Source organism: Tupaia chinensis, unplaced genomic scaffold (genome assembly GCF_000334495.1).
Source record: "Tupaia chinensis unplaced genomic scaffold, TupChi_1.0 Scaffold000430_1, whole genome shotgun sequence".
Taxonomy (NCBI): Eukaryota; Metazoa; Chordata; class Mammalia; order Scandentia; family Tupaiidae; genus Tupaia; species Tupaia belangeri.
Window position 1 is genome coordinate 2,265,059 of NW_006159935.1, and position 18,512 is coordinate 2,283,570.

At 41.9% G+C, this 18,512-nt stretch overlaps 1 protein-coding gene across 7 annotated transcripts in view; it reads left to right on the top strand.

Moving 5' to 3' along the window:
* Positions 1-18,512, top strand: part of SPATA16 (spermatogenesis associated 16) — a 246,382-nt gene that overhangs the window by 219,471 nt on the left and 8,399 nt on the right. For 4 of the 7 annotated variants that reach the window (XM_006155040.2, XM_006155041.3, XM_006155042.3 and 1 more), the window contains exon 11: positions 2,703-2,813. The exons of 2 other annotated variants lie outside the window; for them this stretch is intronic. In XM_006155040.2, coding sequence (XP_006155102.1) covers positions 2,703-2,813 — 111 coding nt within the window. Of the gene's footprint in view, positions 1-2,702; positions 2,814-3,456; positions 3,559-18,512 lie in introns of all 7 variants that reach the window. One more of the 7 variants, XM_006155044.1, reaches the window with a different exon arrangement.

Consider the following 18,512-nt stretch of genomic DNA (forward strand, 5'->3'; position numbering starts at 1 on the left):
GGAGAGGCTGCAGAAATGTGGCCAGTCACGTGCTGATCATCACCCGGGTGAGGCATGGCGGTGCTGGGTTTGGGTTGCAGGCACAGAGAAGGAGGGAAGCGGACACTACAAGGAATCCTCAGGGGACCAGTGGTTGGTGTAATGGTTACATCGCTAGATTCCCATGTAGTTGACCTGGTTTGAGTCCCACACCTGGCAGCTTAAAACTCACACCTGGCATATGTGTGTGTGTGCCCAAAATCCCAAGAGGAGAATGGAGAAGAGATTTTGGCATCACCATCCCCCCTGGGGGTGATTTCTCACTTTCTGTCTGTCTCTATCTCTCCAGTGAGTGTAGGCGCCCTGTAGCAAAAAAAAAATCTCTCCCTTAAAAAACAAAAGGAATCCTCAGGAATCCACCGCTACTGGCCCTGTTCACTGATGAGACATGGAGTTGAAATAAAACAGAAAGTTAACAGCGATAGCTGGATATTTGTTCGAGCAATGTGGCAGGTGACAGGGAGAAGTTTATCAGTTTGCCATGTCATTTATTAAGGAAGGGAACCCCATGGCAGCAGCTTGTAGCTGAGAATATACATTTTTTAAATTATTTATGTATTTACTTTATTTGTTATTATTATTTGTTTTTTAATTTGACCAGAGAGACACAGTAAGAGAACGAGAAAGGGAAAGTGAGAAAGCAAGCCGCCAGGTCTGGGACCCTAACCTCAGCTGGTCATGTGGGAGTCCAGTGCCTTAACCACCACACCACCTCCCAGCACTGAGAACATCAACTCTTAGAGTTCACTCAAGAGACAGAAATCATGCCAGATATTTGAAGGTAAATTTAATATAAAGAGTGGTTAACTAACTAGGATGTTGTTAGCTAGGTAACTGAAAATGGAAAGGAGAACAGTAAATTATCATGAAGGAAGCAATTAAAGAAAGCAGCAACTACCCCTTAGGTCTGAGGAATCAAAGAGAAGACAGTAGAGTGAGTAAAACATGGAAACTTAGAGCAGGGACCCCGTTAAACCCAAACTTGGGCCCCCAATAGAAGGTGCTGCAAAGGTGTTGAAAGACTACAGGTTAATCGCTGGCACCAAAATGCATTCAACTTGGGGTGCTGGCAAGATATTCAAAAGGAAATACAGGGTACCTAGGATTCTAGATAAAATGCCAAAGAGATGGAGATGTCTTAGCAATTGACTAACTGGTGTTAACTATTGATAAAAGGGTGTGATTGGGCATTATGATATAGAAAGAGTACATGGAGGAAAGTGAGAAGAGAGCCTTCAGGAGTGCATTTCAAACTTAGGACAGGCCTACCAAGGAGACTAAGGACTGGCAAGAGGGACTGGGGCCAAGGTCAACCAAACCTAAGGCCGATGAGAGCCAAGCAATATAGTAAATGTCTCTGTTAACTGCAGATATGATTGTTTAGAACAGGGATCAGAAGCCTACAGTCTTCAAGTCAAATTCAAGCATGCCACCTATTTTCGGTCAATAAAATTTATTGCACACAGCCATGCAACCATTTACATGCTGTTTGAATCAGCTTTGTTGAGTTTGGTAGTTACCACAAAGACTTTAATAGCTCACAAAGCCTAAAATATTTACTCCCTGGTTCTAGACAGAAAACTTTTGCTATACTCTGGCTTAAAACATGATCTCTCTCCAAAATATTTGTATTTCCTCAGTAAATATTTGGATTTATAAATCCAAGTGATAATAGAACAATAGTTCAGTTAAGATACAGCTAAAAAGGTGAAAGTGAAATTGACATCTGTCTATATCTTGTAGATGACTGCTAATTCCACCTCACTCTCAGCTGGCGTTTTTTTGTTTTTGTTTTTGTTTTGTTTTTTTTTGAGAGATTTTCACTGTGGGGCGCGTGCGCTCGCCAGACAGACAGAGGGAGACATAGAGATAGAAAGCGAGAAATCACCCCCCAGGGGGGGATGGTCACGCTGCAATCCCTTCTCCTCCATTCTCCTCTCGGGATCTTGGGCACGCACGCACACGCACCTGGCGTGAGTTTTAAGCCACCGGGTCCGGGACACGAACCACGGTCGACTACGTGGGAGTCCAGCGACATAGCCATTACGCTAACTGCTGGTTCCCTCAGCTGGCGTTTTTGATGCCCACATCCACAGGAGCACTTAACCTATGTCTCCTCACTTTACCATTACTGCAGTCATCTATTGCTGTGTTTTAAACAACTCCAATGTGGCAGCTTAAGACAGCAATTCAGTCGTCTAACAGTTCTCTGGGTTGACCACCCTTTGCTACATTGCTCATGCTCAGTGGCTCTCATGCAGCTCGGTCAAATGGCTTTCATGCCCAGAGCTGGAGTCCCAGGTCAATGAACTAAATGGATCAGACATCAAGGCAGCCCACTCACAGAGCCACCAGCTGAGACAGTTGACTGGAGCATCTAAATGTCGCCTTTCTATGTAAATTTGGCTCCAAACAGTTCACTTTCAAGAAGTATCTCAAGAGAAAGGTGGAAGCCATCAATCCATGTGAAGGTGTGGCCCAGAAATGACCCAGCAGTTCCCGCCATGGCTTATTGCTCAGAGTAGTCACAGCCAGCCTAGATTCAAAGGCTTGGAGGAACAGATTCCGCCTCTCAACAAGAGTGGCATGCGCATTTAGTGAGAGAATGAAACGATGGTGACCATCTTGTAGACAAGGACTAGGGCTGGGTCTCTGTGTTCCAGGTGACCCTTCAAGCGAGCAGGAGTCAGGAGAACAGTACAGTCAAGGCCGCCGAGATCATAACACCGCAGAGCCCCTTCCACCAGCCACTGGGCATCTCGGAAGTCTCACTGGTGAGCAGCCAATCTTTCCAAATGAAAAGCCTTGGTAATGATCATAGATTTCTAAATGGAAGCTCCTGAGAGGTCTTTAGGAAGACGTGAATGGGAAGGAACGGGGTGCCAAATTCTTCCCAAGGGCTTTTAATTTGGTTAATGTGACGCTACAAAGGATGATCGTATCACTTTCAGACAATTCCGGTAGCAAGTAAGCAATTTCCTTTTACTGCTACAGAGTTAATTTGCATGTACAGAAAAAAAATAATTAAAGAAAAAACCCTAATTGTACAAGCTACGCTGTGTTCTGAGCCCACTAGAAGTTGATATCAGCATCACCACCTCTCGGATCTGTTATCCGTAATAGAAACAGCTGTTGTACCTAATGAAAACACTCGAAATTTTCATCAGAAGCAGCAGAATTATAGCAGCACCTCCCAGTTCAACAGAGCTAAAGGGTCTGTCAGAACCCCCATTACCTAACACGGTTTTCAGGGCTCCACTTTGTGACAGGTCTATAAAAAGCCCATCAAGCGGCAATCTGATTCATGAGGGCTGACCTCCTGTCTACATTTTGTTTTCTTTGAAGTTTCTCTGAGAACTGAGAGAATGAGACAATTATGCTTTCCCCTGACTCACCAGAACCAACGTCTCTTTCCAGAGTTTTACGGAAGTGGCTGTTGTTTCAGTTTGGCTTTGCAGAGGATTTCCTTTCTAGCGATTAATTCAAGAAAGATATCTGGATATTGATTTTGCTATACAGGTACAAAAATAAGGAAGCTATGTAAAGTAAGCGAATAAATGCATTTTCTTGTGTTGAAAAGTCCCACACCACCATATATTCAATTAAAGCTATCGCACTTTTCTTAGTTTCATGCTATCCCAAAAACACCTGAAGAAATTCATTCTGTTAAATATAGGCCTGTGGGTACAGTGCGTTCATGAAGTCACTGGACATTCCTGGGCACCGCCTCTGCTCAGATACTACCTTCACCATTGGGGACACAGCCATGAGCAAGCAGTGCCCTTATGATGTTTGCATCCTACTGATGCAGGCAATAAACCACCTAGAGAAATAGAAAATATGTTATCAAGTAGTAAATTATGGGGGACTGATCGTGACAGGACAAAGGAAAGTCCCAGATGAGAGAGCATATCTTACAAATCACGGGTGGAAAGCGTTAAAGAAAATAGCAAAGGCAGGACCCTGAGACTGAGCGTGCCCTATACGTACAAAAATAGTGTGAAGGGCAGGAAGGCTGGCATAGAATGATCAAGAGTAATAGGAGGGACCAGCAGTAGTTAGCGTAATGGCTATGTCACTGGACTACCACGTAGTCGACCACGGTTCACGTCCCGGACCCGGTGGCTTAAAACTCATGCTGGGTGCGTGTGTATGCGTGCCCAAGATCCTGAGAAGAGAATGGAGAGAAGGGATTGCAGCGTGGCCATCCCCCCTGGGGGGTGATTTCTCGCTTTCTGTCTCTATGTCTCTCTGTCTGGCGAGCACACGCACCCTATGGCAAAAACCTCTCCAAAAAAAAAAAGAGTAATAGGAAATGGGGCCAGTAGGTGGCATAGTGGTTAAGGTACTAGACTCCCACATGGTTGATCGTGGTTCGAGCCCCAGAGCTGGTGGCTTGAAACTCATGACAGCTGTGTGTGTGTGCATGTGTGCACATGCACTCAGGTGCATGCACATGTGCCCAAAATCCTGAGAGGAGAATGGAGGAGAAGAGATTGCATAGCCATCCCCCCGGGGTGGTGATTTCTTGCTTTCTGTCTATCTCTGTCTCTGATGAGCATATGCAGCCTATAGCAAAAATTTCTTTAAAAAAAAAAAAAAAGAGAAGGGCAGGTGCCCTGGTGGTTGGGGGTACTGGACTTCCACATGGCTGACTGCAGTTGGAGTACCAGACTTGGCAACTTGCTTTCTCGATTTCCCTCCCTGACTCTCTTTCTCTCTCTCCCTCTCAGGTCAAATTAAAACAAACAAATAAATAAAGTTAAATAAAATTATTCTCTTAAAAAAAAATTAATAGGAGATGGAGTAGGAGACATAACACTTTGCAAAAGAAAAACAAAACAAAAACTATTCTAAATAGTCTAAGTTGCTAAATTCAGAACAGATTGAAAGGGGCAAGAGCAGAAGCAGGAATCCTAGGTAGTCGGTTCCCACAGAGATCCAGGGCAGTAAGAATGGTGGCTTGAACCGAGAGCGTGGGTGATGGCAAGGAACTTGAGATGTGGTCAGATTTTGGAAGGGCAAAGGCTTATGTAGAGGGTGGCCAGCGTAAGTAAAAGCAAACAAAAACACTGAACTGAACTGAATTAGAGACCTGAACTAAATACCTGGGTCTATCACAAATTAGGTCAGAAGCTACTTGTTTTCTCTGGGCATCTGTTTTCTCATCTGTAAAATCAGGATATCAGACTAGAAGACTCTAACTTCCCTTCAAGCTCTAAATGAATGGGTCTTTCAAAAACTGGACCATCAATATGAAAGCTTTAAGAGTTAATACATACATACTGAATTGTTACTATGCACCAATACTCTCCTATTCATTTTACATATACTCACTAACTAATCCCACGTGAGATTAAAAAAAAGTGTAATTTATTACACAGAGAATTCATCCACTTTCTATCAAATGCCAGGGTCTCATTGTTTTTTATGGCTGAGTAGTATTCCATAATGTATATGTGCCACACTTTTTCAATCCATTCATCTGTTCATGGACATTTGGATTGTTTCCATGTCATAGAAATTGTGAATAATATGTCACAAAACATGATGTGCAAGTGTTTTTCTGACGGAGTGTCTTCCTATCCTTTGAGTGGATACCCAGGAGTGGAAGTGCTAGATCATATGGAAGTTCTATTTGTAGGTCTTTAAGGAATATCCATAGTGTTCTCCACAGTGGCTAGACTAGTTTATATTCCCACCAACAGTAGAAAAGAAGGGAACACTCCTTTTCTCCACAGTCTTGCCAGCACTTATCATTCTTTTCATTTTTTTAATTTTAGCCATTCTGATGCATTAGATTTCTCATTATGGTTTGATTTACATCTCTTTTATGATAAAGGATGTTGAGAATTTTTTCATATGCTTTTTGGCAGTTTGTATGTCTTCCTTGAGAGTTGTTCGTTTAGCTCATTTTCCCATCTTTCAATTGAGTTGATAAGTTTTTTTAGATAAGCTGCTTGAGTTCCCTATATATTTTGGTATTAGTCCCTTATCTGAGACATACTTTCCAAATATATTCCCATTCCAAGGGTTGTTGATTCACTGTAATTATTGTTTCTTTTGCTGTTCAAAAGCTTTTTAACCTGATGTAATCCCACCTGTCTATTTTTTGAATTATTGCCTATGCTTTAGAAGTCCTATTTAAGAAATCTTCGCCTATTCCAATGTCTCAAAGAGTTTTCTTTTGTTTTCCACCAGTAGTTTTATAGTTTGCTTAGATCTTTGATCAATTTTGAGTTAATTTTTATTAGTGGTAAGAGAAAAGGGTCTGATTTCATCTTTCTGCCAGTAGATACCTACATTTTCCAGCACGATTTGGTAAAGAGATTTTCTTTTTCCAGTAGATTGCCTGGTGTCCTGTGTCAAAGATCAGTTGGCTATATGTTTTGGGGTTTATTTCTGTGGTCTCTATTCTGTTCCATTGGTCTACATATCTGTGTTGGGGCCAGTACCATGCTGTTTTGATTACCACAGCTTTGTAATATATTATGGACTCAGGGAGTGAGATGCCTCCTTGCACAGTATTGCTTTGGCAATAGGGAGTCCTTTATGATTCCAGACAAATTCTGTGATCGATTTTCCTAAATCAGAGAAGAACATCTCTGGTAATTTAATTGGGATTGCATTAAAATGTAGATAATTTAGGTAGAATTGACATTTTGATAATATTAATTCTTCCAATTCAGGAACGTGGGATGTCTTTCCACTTTTTTGTGTCATTTTCATGTTTTTTTCTTTTAGTTTTTTCATAGTGTTCCTTGAGGAAGTCTTTGACTTCATTGGTTAGGTTTATTCCTAGAGCTCTTAAACCTTTTCCAGTTATTATAAATGGGCAACCTAACAACATACCTCTGGGAACTGGAAAAACAACAACAAAAATGCCAGGAGGGAAAAAAAATAATAAAGACTCAAGCAGAAATAAATGAAATAGAGAATAAAAAACTATACAAAAAAATAAATGAAACCAAAAGCTGGTTCTTTGAGAAGATAAACAAAGTTGATACACCATTAGACTAATTAAGAAGAGAGAAAGGAACCAGATGAATCAAATTTGCAATGAAACAGACAATATTACAACAGATAGACATATAAAAGGTCCGCAGAGACTACTATGAGCAACCGTATGCCAACGAACAAGAAAGCCCGGATGAGTTGGGCCAATTCCTGGACACGTATAGTCTACCAAAATTGAATCAGGAAGACATAGAAAGCCTGAATTGAGATGTAACAAGCAATGAGATTGAGTCAGTAAAAAATAACCTCCCAAGAAAGAAAAGCCCAGATCCCCGATTGCTTCATTTCTAGATTGCACAAAACTTTTAAAGAAGACCTAACTCCCATTCTACTCTGTTCCTTAGTTTTGCCTCTATCACCAGAAAAAAATGCAGAGGCCAGACATGCAAATTCTTGACCATTGATTCAGCTCTCACTCACGAGACCTTGGGCAAGTCTCGGTTTCTGAAAAGTATAGTGCTCATACCCACATCTCTTTTGAATTCTATGACTTGATTTGCCATCAAATCCTCAGATCCACTCAAGTTTTATAAAGTAGGTTTGCAGATTAATTGAAAAAGGGGTCTTGGGAGAAAAAAGTACCAGTTTTTAAGTGGGCACATAGCTAATTTCTTCTTACCAGAGAAATCAGATAATTAAGCAACAGTCTATCTTCATTGACAAATCCTAACTCACACTGAGAAGATCAGAATTTAACTTGACATAACTTAAAATACTGCCTTGTTCCAATAGGCCTCTAGATCACTGAGTTGTGACTAAATGAAAAAAACAAACAAACAAACAAACAAAAAAGCAACTTCGCTCTTTCCAAGTAATGGGGTAAATGGGGCAGCATGCACAGTAGACCTGTGAATCCTCGGGGGAGAAATGCTACTTTGAAGTCTCATCTAGTGCTAATAACACAGTGTCCCAAGCTTCAATGTATAACATAGTCAACTAATGGACAGTACAGGCGGAGGTCTTTCAGCCATCTGTATGAATTTATTCAAAATTATGTAGCTTTTTGTTTCTATCTACCTCAACAGTTTCTTATAAATCACTGTCCATTGCATTGCCACAAGGCAGAAACGGCATCATTAGATAGGCCGATTTGGTCTCTCAAGATGAAAACATGGTAGAAATCTGTGTCACTCGGCAGCCCTGCCCTGCTCAAGACCGTTGATGTAGAGCAAGTGAGCCGAGGGGAAGGGCCGGGGAGGTTGGTTGAGGAGAGAGAGAAAACACATTGAAGCATTTTATTTATTTTCCACATCAGCATTCAAACCTGAATTCTTCCAGAAACGCTTCTGGGCAAGATTGCGCACGCGGCACTATTATTCATCGGCCAGTCATTTGGGCTGACTAATACGTGGCGAGGTTGGTGCTTCTGAGAGCACTGCTGTCTTTTCAAAGATTCAGCAGCCACGCCACTCATTTGCAAAGCAGTTTTTCCAGCAATCAGGCTTTTCCTGTGTGTCTTGTTCTTTAAGGAGTCTCTGCAGATTTATTGCAATTTGATTGTGAATCTTCTAGCTCCTAGTTATGGGCTTCCTCATTAGCATACCCCCAAATTCCTTTAGTGTGTGCTCCCGGCCCTGCTAAGCAGTTCTGGCCACGGCATAATGCCGCTCAAGTGGGAACCTCACAGCTCTTGTTGCTGCCCGGGCTGTGGAGGGGGGCGGAAAGCTCTCGGGACCAGCTGCAGGGGAAGCAGGCCCAAGGGGCTGATGCCTGGGACATAACTGTCGTGGTTCCTGGATAAATGACTCAGTGCTGACGAGTGACCAGGTTGGCAGGTGCAGCGGAGGAGCCACCACCAAAGTCCTCCCAGATTCTCATGATGTGGTCACAGTCCGAGCCCTGGGGCATTGGACCTTGGAGATGCTTACATGTTACTCAAGGCTAAGCCGGTCTAGCCTGCCGGATGGGGAAAGGCAAAGGCCATGGTTTCTGGTCATGCTCCCTCCCCACCTTCCTGTCGTGCAGGGCTCCAAATCTATTAGGTCATTGAGAGGCATGACGTATTTCTCTATGTTTTTCTATGCAAAAACACATCATGACTTTGCAGCGACTCAATAGATAACGACTATGAATGATCATTTAAGCCCACACTTTCTCCTCTGACCGGAAGGAAAAAATAAGGGGTTAATGTGTTCAACATTTGCAACAGCTGCATTCAAGAATCCCCCAATTTCCACCTGCGCTTGGCCTTGCCTCCCAAACTAGGAGTACTTCTTTTGTACCCTTTATTGGCTGAAAATACTGCCTTCCAAACCTTTGAGGATTTGGCAGGAAATTTCTGCAGGAGAAGTGTTTCTGTTTAGGAGTCAAATCCTAGCCCAGCCTTTACCCAAGGAGCAGATGTTGGCCATTTTTAAACAGGAATTTATCAAGAGGGAGACAAAGTTAATCTGCTCTCATGCACATGCACCTAATAAAATACTGTGTCAGCCAACAACTTCTCGAACAAAGTTAGCCTGTCTGAAGCTTGCTTAAAATAGCTATCACCACTGGAAGATGCTATAGACGAACATTATTTCAGATAAATAACCTATTGGGTCATCAGCAAAGTCACGAGGCATTTTTGCATAGGAAAACAGAGAAATACATCATGACTTTTCCAGCAAGCCGATAGTTAACGATGACCAACATTTTCAATATCACTGACCCCTAGCATGTGCCAAGTACTTGAACATGTTACCACTTTCCATTGCAACAGCCTTACCAGAGAGACTTCATTATCTTCCCTTTGAAAGATGAGAAAAAGAACTTTATAGAATTAACAAGGAAATGAGCCCCGGAGAGTAGTAACAGAGTTTGATTTTGCATCAGAGTTGTTTAGGTCAAAGGCTGTTCCTAATAACTCGCTGAAAGCCTTAACACTGAGCTGAATGCAGCGGCGACATTCGCGGTGCAGAGCCTGACCCGGGCTTGGCTTCTGTAAGGGCCCTCTGCTTTGGCAGTGAAGAGGCCGGAAGCCGGGAGGCTGTTGTAGACTTGCTCTGGCCTTCTCCAGGTCACAGCCTGCTGCAGAGCTGGAGGCCTGCCCACACTGCTTTGCAGCAGCTGCCTGACCAGACCTGAACGCTCGTCCTCGCTACTCTTCCCTCAGTCACGCTGCTCTGTCTGCCCTTGCCACCCGCCTCTGTAGACAGTGTTTAGGGTTGCTTTGATAGCTCGCTGCTTTTCCTCTCCCTGCACTTTTTAAGAAAACAGCTCAGAAGTCCAGTCATTCCTAAGTGTACTTACTGTTGCTCTGAGGGCCACTCGCCGACAAGACATCTGAATTAGCATTCTGAAATGCACCAGGCTTTCAAGGAAAACACAATTTTATAAGCACACACTGCGATAACCCTTCCAAGGTTTACCACTACCACAGAGATGGCTTTGTGGCTGGGACTAGGCCACACTGTTTGCCTCTCTCTTCTTGGGCTCTCTGTCCTGCCTGACTCACTTATGAGTTAATATAGGGAAGTGATTAAAACCCCAAAACTATTACACTTTTCGTTTTTAAAAATATTTACTTATTTAATTCCATTTGTTGTTATTATTTCTTTAATTTGATCAGAGAGAGAGAGACAGAAAAAGAGAGAAAGGAAAGCAAGAAAGCAAGCCACCAGGTCTGGGACTCAAACTACGGTCAGCCATGTGAGAAGCCAGCACCCTTAACTACCACATCACCTGCCAACCCCTCATTACTGTTTTTAAAAAGCTCTTCAAAATTAATCTTTCTCTTTATTTTTTAAGAGAGAGATTTTTGCTATAGGGTACATGTGCTCGACAGAGAGACAGAGACAAAGAGACAGAAAGCAAGGAATCACTCCTCAGGGGTGGGTGGTCATGCCACAATCCCTTCTCCTCTATTCTCCTCTTGGGGTTCTGGGCACACAGGCACATGTGCCTGGTGTGAGTTTTAAGCCACTGGGTCTGAGACTCGAACCACAGTCAACCAAGTGGGACCCCAGCCATGAAACCACCATGCCATCTGCTGGTCCCCAAAATGTATCTTTTAACATTCAGTGTAATATTCAGAATAGTACATTTCTAGTTCTTTCCACACATTTCTTCCTTTAAATTACCAGAAGTTTCATCTTTACCTGGCAACTCAGCGTTTTATTGCGTGTATTGTACACACAAAGTTCTGTGATCCTTTATAACCCTGGGAATAACAAGATAACAGTTCATACCACTTGGCTGCTAATTGAACCACAGGATATCTAATTCTGTATTAAAAGTGGGATTAATATAGAGCAGCGTAACCAGTGTGTAATCCACCCAGTCATTTGTAGGTACTTATTGCACCGTTCATCATCTGGAGAAGGGCAAAAATAAAAGTGCTTGTACATGCAGCTTTACAGGAGAGCATGGGTCATTGATCCTTCTGGTTATGACTTTCTTGAAATGTGTGTATGGAGGAGGGCTACAACCAACCTGAGCACACACAGATTCCAAAGCACCAATGCCTTCCAATCTCTTAGCTTCACCAAAACCGAAACCTGCATGGGGCCGGCTCCACGGCCCAGTGGTCAAGGAAGCCGGATCCCACGTGGTTGACTGGGCTTCAAATGCCAGTCCTGGTAGCTTGAAAATCACCCCAGGCGTGTGTCTGTGTGTGTGTGTATGCTCGCGTGTGTGCCTCAGACCCCAATGGGATGGAGAAGAGCTTGCAGCAGGAACACATCCCATTGAAGGCACTTCCTCCCTAAGCTAGTGAGGTACCAGGGGACGCCTCGGGAGGAACTGAGTGCCCACATCTCCTATGCAGTCACTGTTAAAGATCAGGGAGATGGACTGGGGAACCTGAATGGGAAATGGTCCCCAGGTGGAAGTAACGAAGCAGGACTTCCCCTGTTCCTGCTGCATCAGCAAAATCTAGCTAATCAGGAGTTTTTAAACAAGAGTTGGCGTCTCGTGAAAATACCCCAAATGTCCAGACTTCAGTTAAAGATCACTCATTATACCAAGAACAAGGAAGATCTTAAATCAAAGGAAGCAAAGCAACCAAGGGGTGCCAACCCCAGGATGTCAGATGGATAACAATTACCTGGCAAAGGTTTGGAGGCAGCCATGATGAAAACTATTGGTGAACAATTACACGCACACGAAGATAAAAACCAGTCTAAGCAAAACATAGGAGACACAAAGAAGAACTGCATAAAAGTTTTAGAACTGAAAAATAACTGAAACAACAACCACAAGTGGTGCCTGGGCCCACCAGCAGAAGGAGGGTTCGGGGCCAGCCTCACAGTGCAGTGGCTAAGTTGGTGGTGGGGGAGCTCCAGGTCTGTGTATGTGTGCCCCAAATCCCGGCAAGATGGAAAAATGGGGGGCAAAGGATTACAGCACGGCCACGGGAGTTCTTTCTCTGTCTCTGTCTCTCTCTGTCTCTCTATCGCTCTCTCTCTCCTGAGTACACACACTGGCCATTAAAAACAAAATGGAGGAGATGTAGAAGAGAATCAGTGGGGTGAAGATAAGGGAAATAGAACACGTACAGTTAGAGCAGCAAAGAGAAAACAGACTGGTGAGGACGGGATGCGAAGAGCCCCTGGGACCTGTGTGGTTGTGACAACAGAGCTAATATCTGTGCCATTGGAGTTCCAGGAGAGTAAAAGTGAACAGGACTGGGACCGGTGGATGGTGTAATGGTTACGTTGCTGGACTCCCACAAAGTTGACCATGGTTCGACTCCCAGACCTAGCAGCGTGAAACTCATGCCTGGTGCATGAGCATGTGTGCTCAAAATCCTGAGCGAAGGATGGAGGAGAAGGGACTGTGGCATAGCCATCCCTCCTGGGGTGGATTTCTCCTTTCTGTCTCTCTCTCTGGCAAGTGCACGTGTCCTATACCAAAAATCTCTCTCTCTTAAAAAAAAAAAAGTGAGCAGGACTAAAGTACTCAAAGAAACAATGTCTGAAAATGTATCAATTTGGTAAAATATATAAAATTGTACATTTAAGAAGATGATTGAAGTCAGCATGGTAAATCCACACCAGGATGCATAATAATGAATCTTATAAAATTGAGTAAACCCCAAAGAAATTCATACCAGGACACATCAGAGACAAACTTCTAAAATATAAGAACAAAAAATTTAAAAGCAACAAGAGAGAAATGCTGCAACCTATAATGGAAAAATAATTCAAATGAAAGTGGCTTTTTCATAAGAAAATATGAGGCCAAAATTAGATGGCACAATATTCTTCAAATATGAAAGAAAAGAATTAGCAATCCAGAGTGCCATACCCAATGAAAATATCTTCTAGGAATGAAGAAACCAAGACACTCTCAGATAAAGGAAAACCACCCTGAAAGAATGACTAAGGAAAGGTTCTCTAACTAGAAAGGAAATGATACAAGAGAAAGTCCCTATAATATCAAAAAGACACAAGTAAAACTATGAGTAAAAACAACAGGCTTTTCTCCTCCTCTTATTTTTGATAGTAAAAGCTGAAATAATAATACTGTGTAGGGACCAGCAGTTAGCATAATGGCTTTGTCTCTGGACTCCCATGTAGTCTATCGTGTTTGGAGTCCTGGACCCGGTGGCTTAAACTCACGCTGGGCACGTGTGTGTGCGTGCGTGCGTGCCCAAAATCCTGAGAGGAGAATGGAGGAGAAGGGATTGTGGCATGGCCATCTCCCCTGGGGGGTGATTTCTCGCTTTCTCTCTCTCTGTCTCTGTCTGTCTGGCGCGCGCACGCACCCTATAGCAAAAAACTCTCTCAAAAAAAATAATAATACTGTGTAATGTGGTTCGTATACACACACAGACACGCATATATCTTATACACACCATATATTTGTGTATGTATACCATATATGTATGAGTGTATATATACACATATAGGTGTAAATATATACATATATGTATGAGTGTATATATACACATATAGGTTTAAATATATACATATACACCTGTATGTATATATGTGTGTATAAATGTGTGTGTGTGTGTACGCATGTGTGTGTGTGTGAGTAAAAGGAAGGAAGACCCATAGAACCTCTGGAGGGAACAGTGGGGCCCATATTTTGCCTAACAAAGGACCTAGAACAGAATTAGAAGGGGACCCCAGACTGGAAACAGTGTCTGCTTGCCCCCCTTTACCTTGGCCCATTCTATTTGGGAACGGATCTTAACCTCTCAATATAATGTGGTTCTGAATACGTGTAAAGAAAATATTTAATGTGATTATAATGGGAAAGGATGAGGAGACATTAAAGAAAGTAATGGTTTTGTGCTCACTTCAGCGGCACATAGAATAACATTGGAATGATACCGAGAATATTAATATCACCCCTGCACAAGAAAATATTTGCATTCCAATTAAACATGAAATGAAGACATGAACAGGTGTTAATAGATTATACATATATACATATATAATATATAAGATGTATATTTTATAATATACATAGTTTATAGCATTATATAGAATATATAGTATATATAACATATATATTTATATAAATACGTAGAGCCACTTTTTAAAAGGCTATTAAAAAAAGATACACCAAAAATGCTCTAAGTAGAAAATCAAAATAAAATTCTAAAAAATGTTGCAGTACCTTTAGGAAGGTAAGGAAAAAAGAAACCAAAAAATAAAATGGCAGACCAAGCTCTAGTATACCAATAATTATATTAAATTTCAATGGCCTAAATACAGTAATCAAGAGACAGAGATTGGCAAAATGAATTTAATAATATGACCCAACTGTATGCTGTCTACAAAATCGCTTCAAATATAATAATATGGGCAGGTTAAAAATCAAGATATAGAACAAGAGCCAGCTCCATGGCATGGTGGTAAGGCACTGCTCAAGAGAAGCCAGACCTCACATGGCAACTGGTTTGAATCCCAGCCTGGTCAGCCTGAAACACACTGCTAGTGCCCAGGACTTGACAGGCTGGAGGCAGAGGATTGCAACAAAACCAACCCCCTAGAGAGCTCTCTCCCTCTCTCCCTCTCTCCCTCTTTCTCTCTCTCTTCCTTTCCTTTCTCCCTCATTTCCTTTCTCTCCCCTCCTCTCTCTGTCTCTCTATTGTATAAATTAATGCTCTCTACCATGAATAAAGAATTAAATATATGTCATGTAAATAGTAATAAAAGGAAAGCAATAGTGGCTATGTTCATATCGAAGCTGACTTCAAATCCAGGAAAATTACCAGAAACAGATATTCAAATAATGATAGAAGAGTCAACCTACCAAAAAGACATAGTAGTTCTACATGAATGTAAACAGGGCTGCAAAACACATGAAGCCAAAACAGAGAGGACTGAATAAAAATAGACATGTCTACACTTACAGTTGGAGATTTCAACTCCCATTTTTCAACAATCATTAGAGAAACTAATCAGAAAAATCAACAAAGATGTAAAAAAAACTCAACAGCACCATCAAGCAACAAGATCTAACCGACATTTATAGGCCAGTCACCTGCCCACAAGGAGAATATACTTTCTTTGCAAGTGCCCACGGCAACGCACCAAAGTAGATCACATCTAGATAAATCTCAACAAACTTTCAAAAATCGAAATGACAAAGAGCGTGGCCTTCAGCTACAATGGACTCAAACTAGAAAGCAATAACAGAAAGATGACGGGAAGGTTTTCAAATACTTGGATGGTCTATGCTTCAAAAAAAGAAGTCTCAGGGAAATGAAAAGATACATTGAACTGAATAAAAATGGGAATATATCTGGGCCAGTAGGTGGCGTGAATCCCACGTGGCCAACTCTGAGCCTGGAGCCCTGACCTGGCAGCCTGAATCACACCTTGAGAATCCCTGCCCACAATCTTGAGAAGAGAATGGAGGAGAAGGGATTGCAGTGTGGCCAACCATCCCGAGGGGTGATTTCTCACTTTCACTCTTTCTGTCTCTATCTGTCTCTCACCACTGAGTACATGTGCACGATGGCAAAAAAAAAAAAAAAAAAAGTCTTTAAAAGAAAGAAAACATCTTGAAATTTGTGAGACACAGCTAAAACTATGGACATTTATAGCACCAAGTGTATATATTTTAAAAGAAGGAAAAAAAAACTCAAAATATCAATTGAAGACCCACCACAAAAACCTAGAAAAAGAAGAGCAAAATAAAAACAAAACAAGCAGGAAGAAGAAAATAATAAAGCCCGGAATGAATGTTTTTAAAGAAAAATAGAGAATGCAACCAAGAGATGAATCTTGGGGAAAAAACTAATAACACTCTAAAACATCTAGCAATGGGACCAGTTGGTGACAGGGTGCTTAAGGTGGCCGGATCCCACATGGCCAGTGGCACAATTCGAGCCCCAGCACCTTGAGGAGCACCCGTGGGTGTCCATGTGTGCCCAAAATTCCAAGAGGAGAAAGGAAGAGAGGGGACAGTGGCATGGCCATCTCCCCTGGGGGACGCTTCCTCTCTCTCTCTCTCTCTCTCTCTCTCTCTCTCTCTCCAGTGAGCTAATAAACTCTACAGCAATTTTTTAAAGAATTTTTCATTGAAAACATCTAGCAATGTAAAAAAGAAAAGAAGGAGGAGGAGGAGGAAGCACAGATCACCAGTACCTGGAATGAAACGTAGTACCACTGCAGACATCAAAGGCTTTAAAAGAATGATGAGGCGTGACTCTGAATATGTCCACACACATAAATTTGACTCTGAGGAAATGTACCAATTCCTTGAAAAACAAACTACCACAACTCACCCAATATAAAGTAATTTAAATAGCCCTATCGCTATTCATAAATATAAAATTCCAAAAAAGAAGTCCAGCCCAGCTGCTTTCCCGGATAATTTTATCACACATTTAAAGAAGAATTAACACGAATTCTGCAGAATTCTTTTTAGTGAACACAAGAGGAAACAGTTTTCAATTCATGATATGAAGCTATGATATCATTATCCTGATGCCAAGTCAGACCAACAAAAAGTACAGAAGGAGAGAGAGAGAGAAGTAGAAAAAAATCTATGCAAGCCATTGTCCTTCGTGAGTATAGATACAAAAGTTATTCCATTATTTGCAAGCAGGATGCGACAATATGTAAAATAAATTACATACTGCACACCATAACCAAGTGGCATTTATTCCATCAATGCAAGGATGTTGGAATATTCAAAAATCTACCATATTAAGAGGCTACAGCATAAGAGATCACGTGAGCATATTAATTGATAGAGGAAAATTATTTGACAAATTCAACACTGTTCCATGTTAAAAATCTTTAAAGAACTAGTAATGAAGTTGTTTAAAAAGAACCTACGAAAATTCTCCAGCTAACCCTCCACTTAGTGAAGGAATTCCTGCTTTCCCCTACGATCAGGAGGAAGACCAGGAGGTTAGCTCTCACACTCTTATCAACCAAGTGCTGGCTGTTCTAGTCATCGCAGTAGGACAAGAAGAGGAAAAATGAGGCACATATCACAGAAGAAAAACTGCCCCTTTTGCAGATGACACAATTATCTGCGTAGAAAATCCCACGGAATATACAAACACAGACAAGAAACAAAAACCTTCTCAAATAACGAGTTCAGAAAGGTTGACACGATACAAGATAAATGTACAAAACCCTATAGCATTTCTTTTTTTTTTTTTTTTGGAGAGGTTTTTGCTATAGGGCGCATGCGCTCACCAGAGAGACAGAGAGACAGAGAGACAAAGCGAGAAATCACCCCCAGGGGGGATGGTCACGCCGCAATCCCTCCTCCTCCATTCTCCTCTCGGGATCTTGGGCATGCACACGCACGCGCCCAGCATGAGTTTTAAGCCACCGGGTCCGGGACTCGAACCGCGGTCAACTACGTAGGAGTCCAGCGACATGGCCATTACGCTGACTGCTGGTCCCATAGCATTTCTTATACTAGCAATAATCAGGAATCCTGACATTAAAGATACAGTATGATTTGCAATTGTTCAAAAGAAAAATTAGATATTTTGGGTGACTCCAACAAAACACATATGATGGGTCTTCCGGAAGTTTATGGAAATTGTATATTATGAAAAAAACTACGCATGGACTTCAAGAATTTCTTGTACCAAAATAAACTCGTAGCTTAGTTCCACTTTCCACGAACTTTTTGAAATGCCTTCATATAGGACTTGTATGCTAAAAACTAAAAATCAATGATGAAAGGAACCAAAGCTCTAAATAAATGAAATTATCTGGGAGCAGCAGATGGCGTAATGTTTATGTCCCTGGACTCCCACGTAGTCAACCAAAATTCGCATCACAGACTGGTCAGCTTAAAACTCACGCCAGGAGACAAGATTATGATAATAATAAATAAAATTTTTTAAAAACCTCACAGCAGGCACATGTGCACATGTGGCCAAAATCCTGGGAGGAGAATGGAGGAGACGGGACTGCAGCACGGCCATCTCCCCTGGAGGGTGATTTCTCTGCTTCCTGTCTCTCTGGCGAGCACATGTGCTCTATAGCAAAAATCTCTCAACAAAAGGAAAGAAAGAAAGAGAGAGAGAGAGAGAGAGAGAGAGA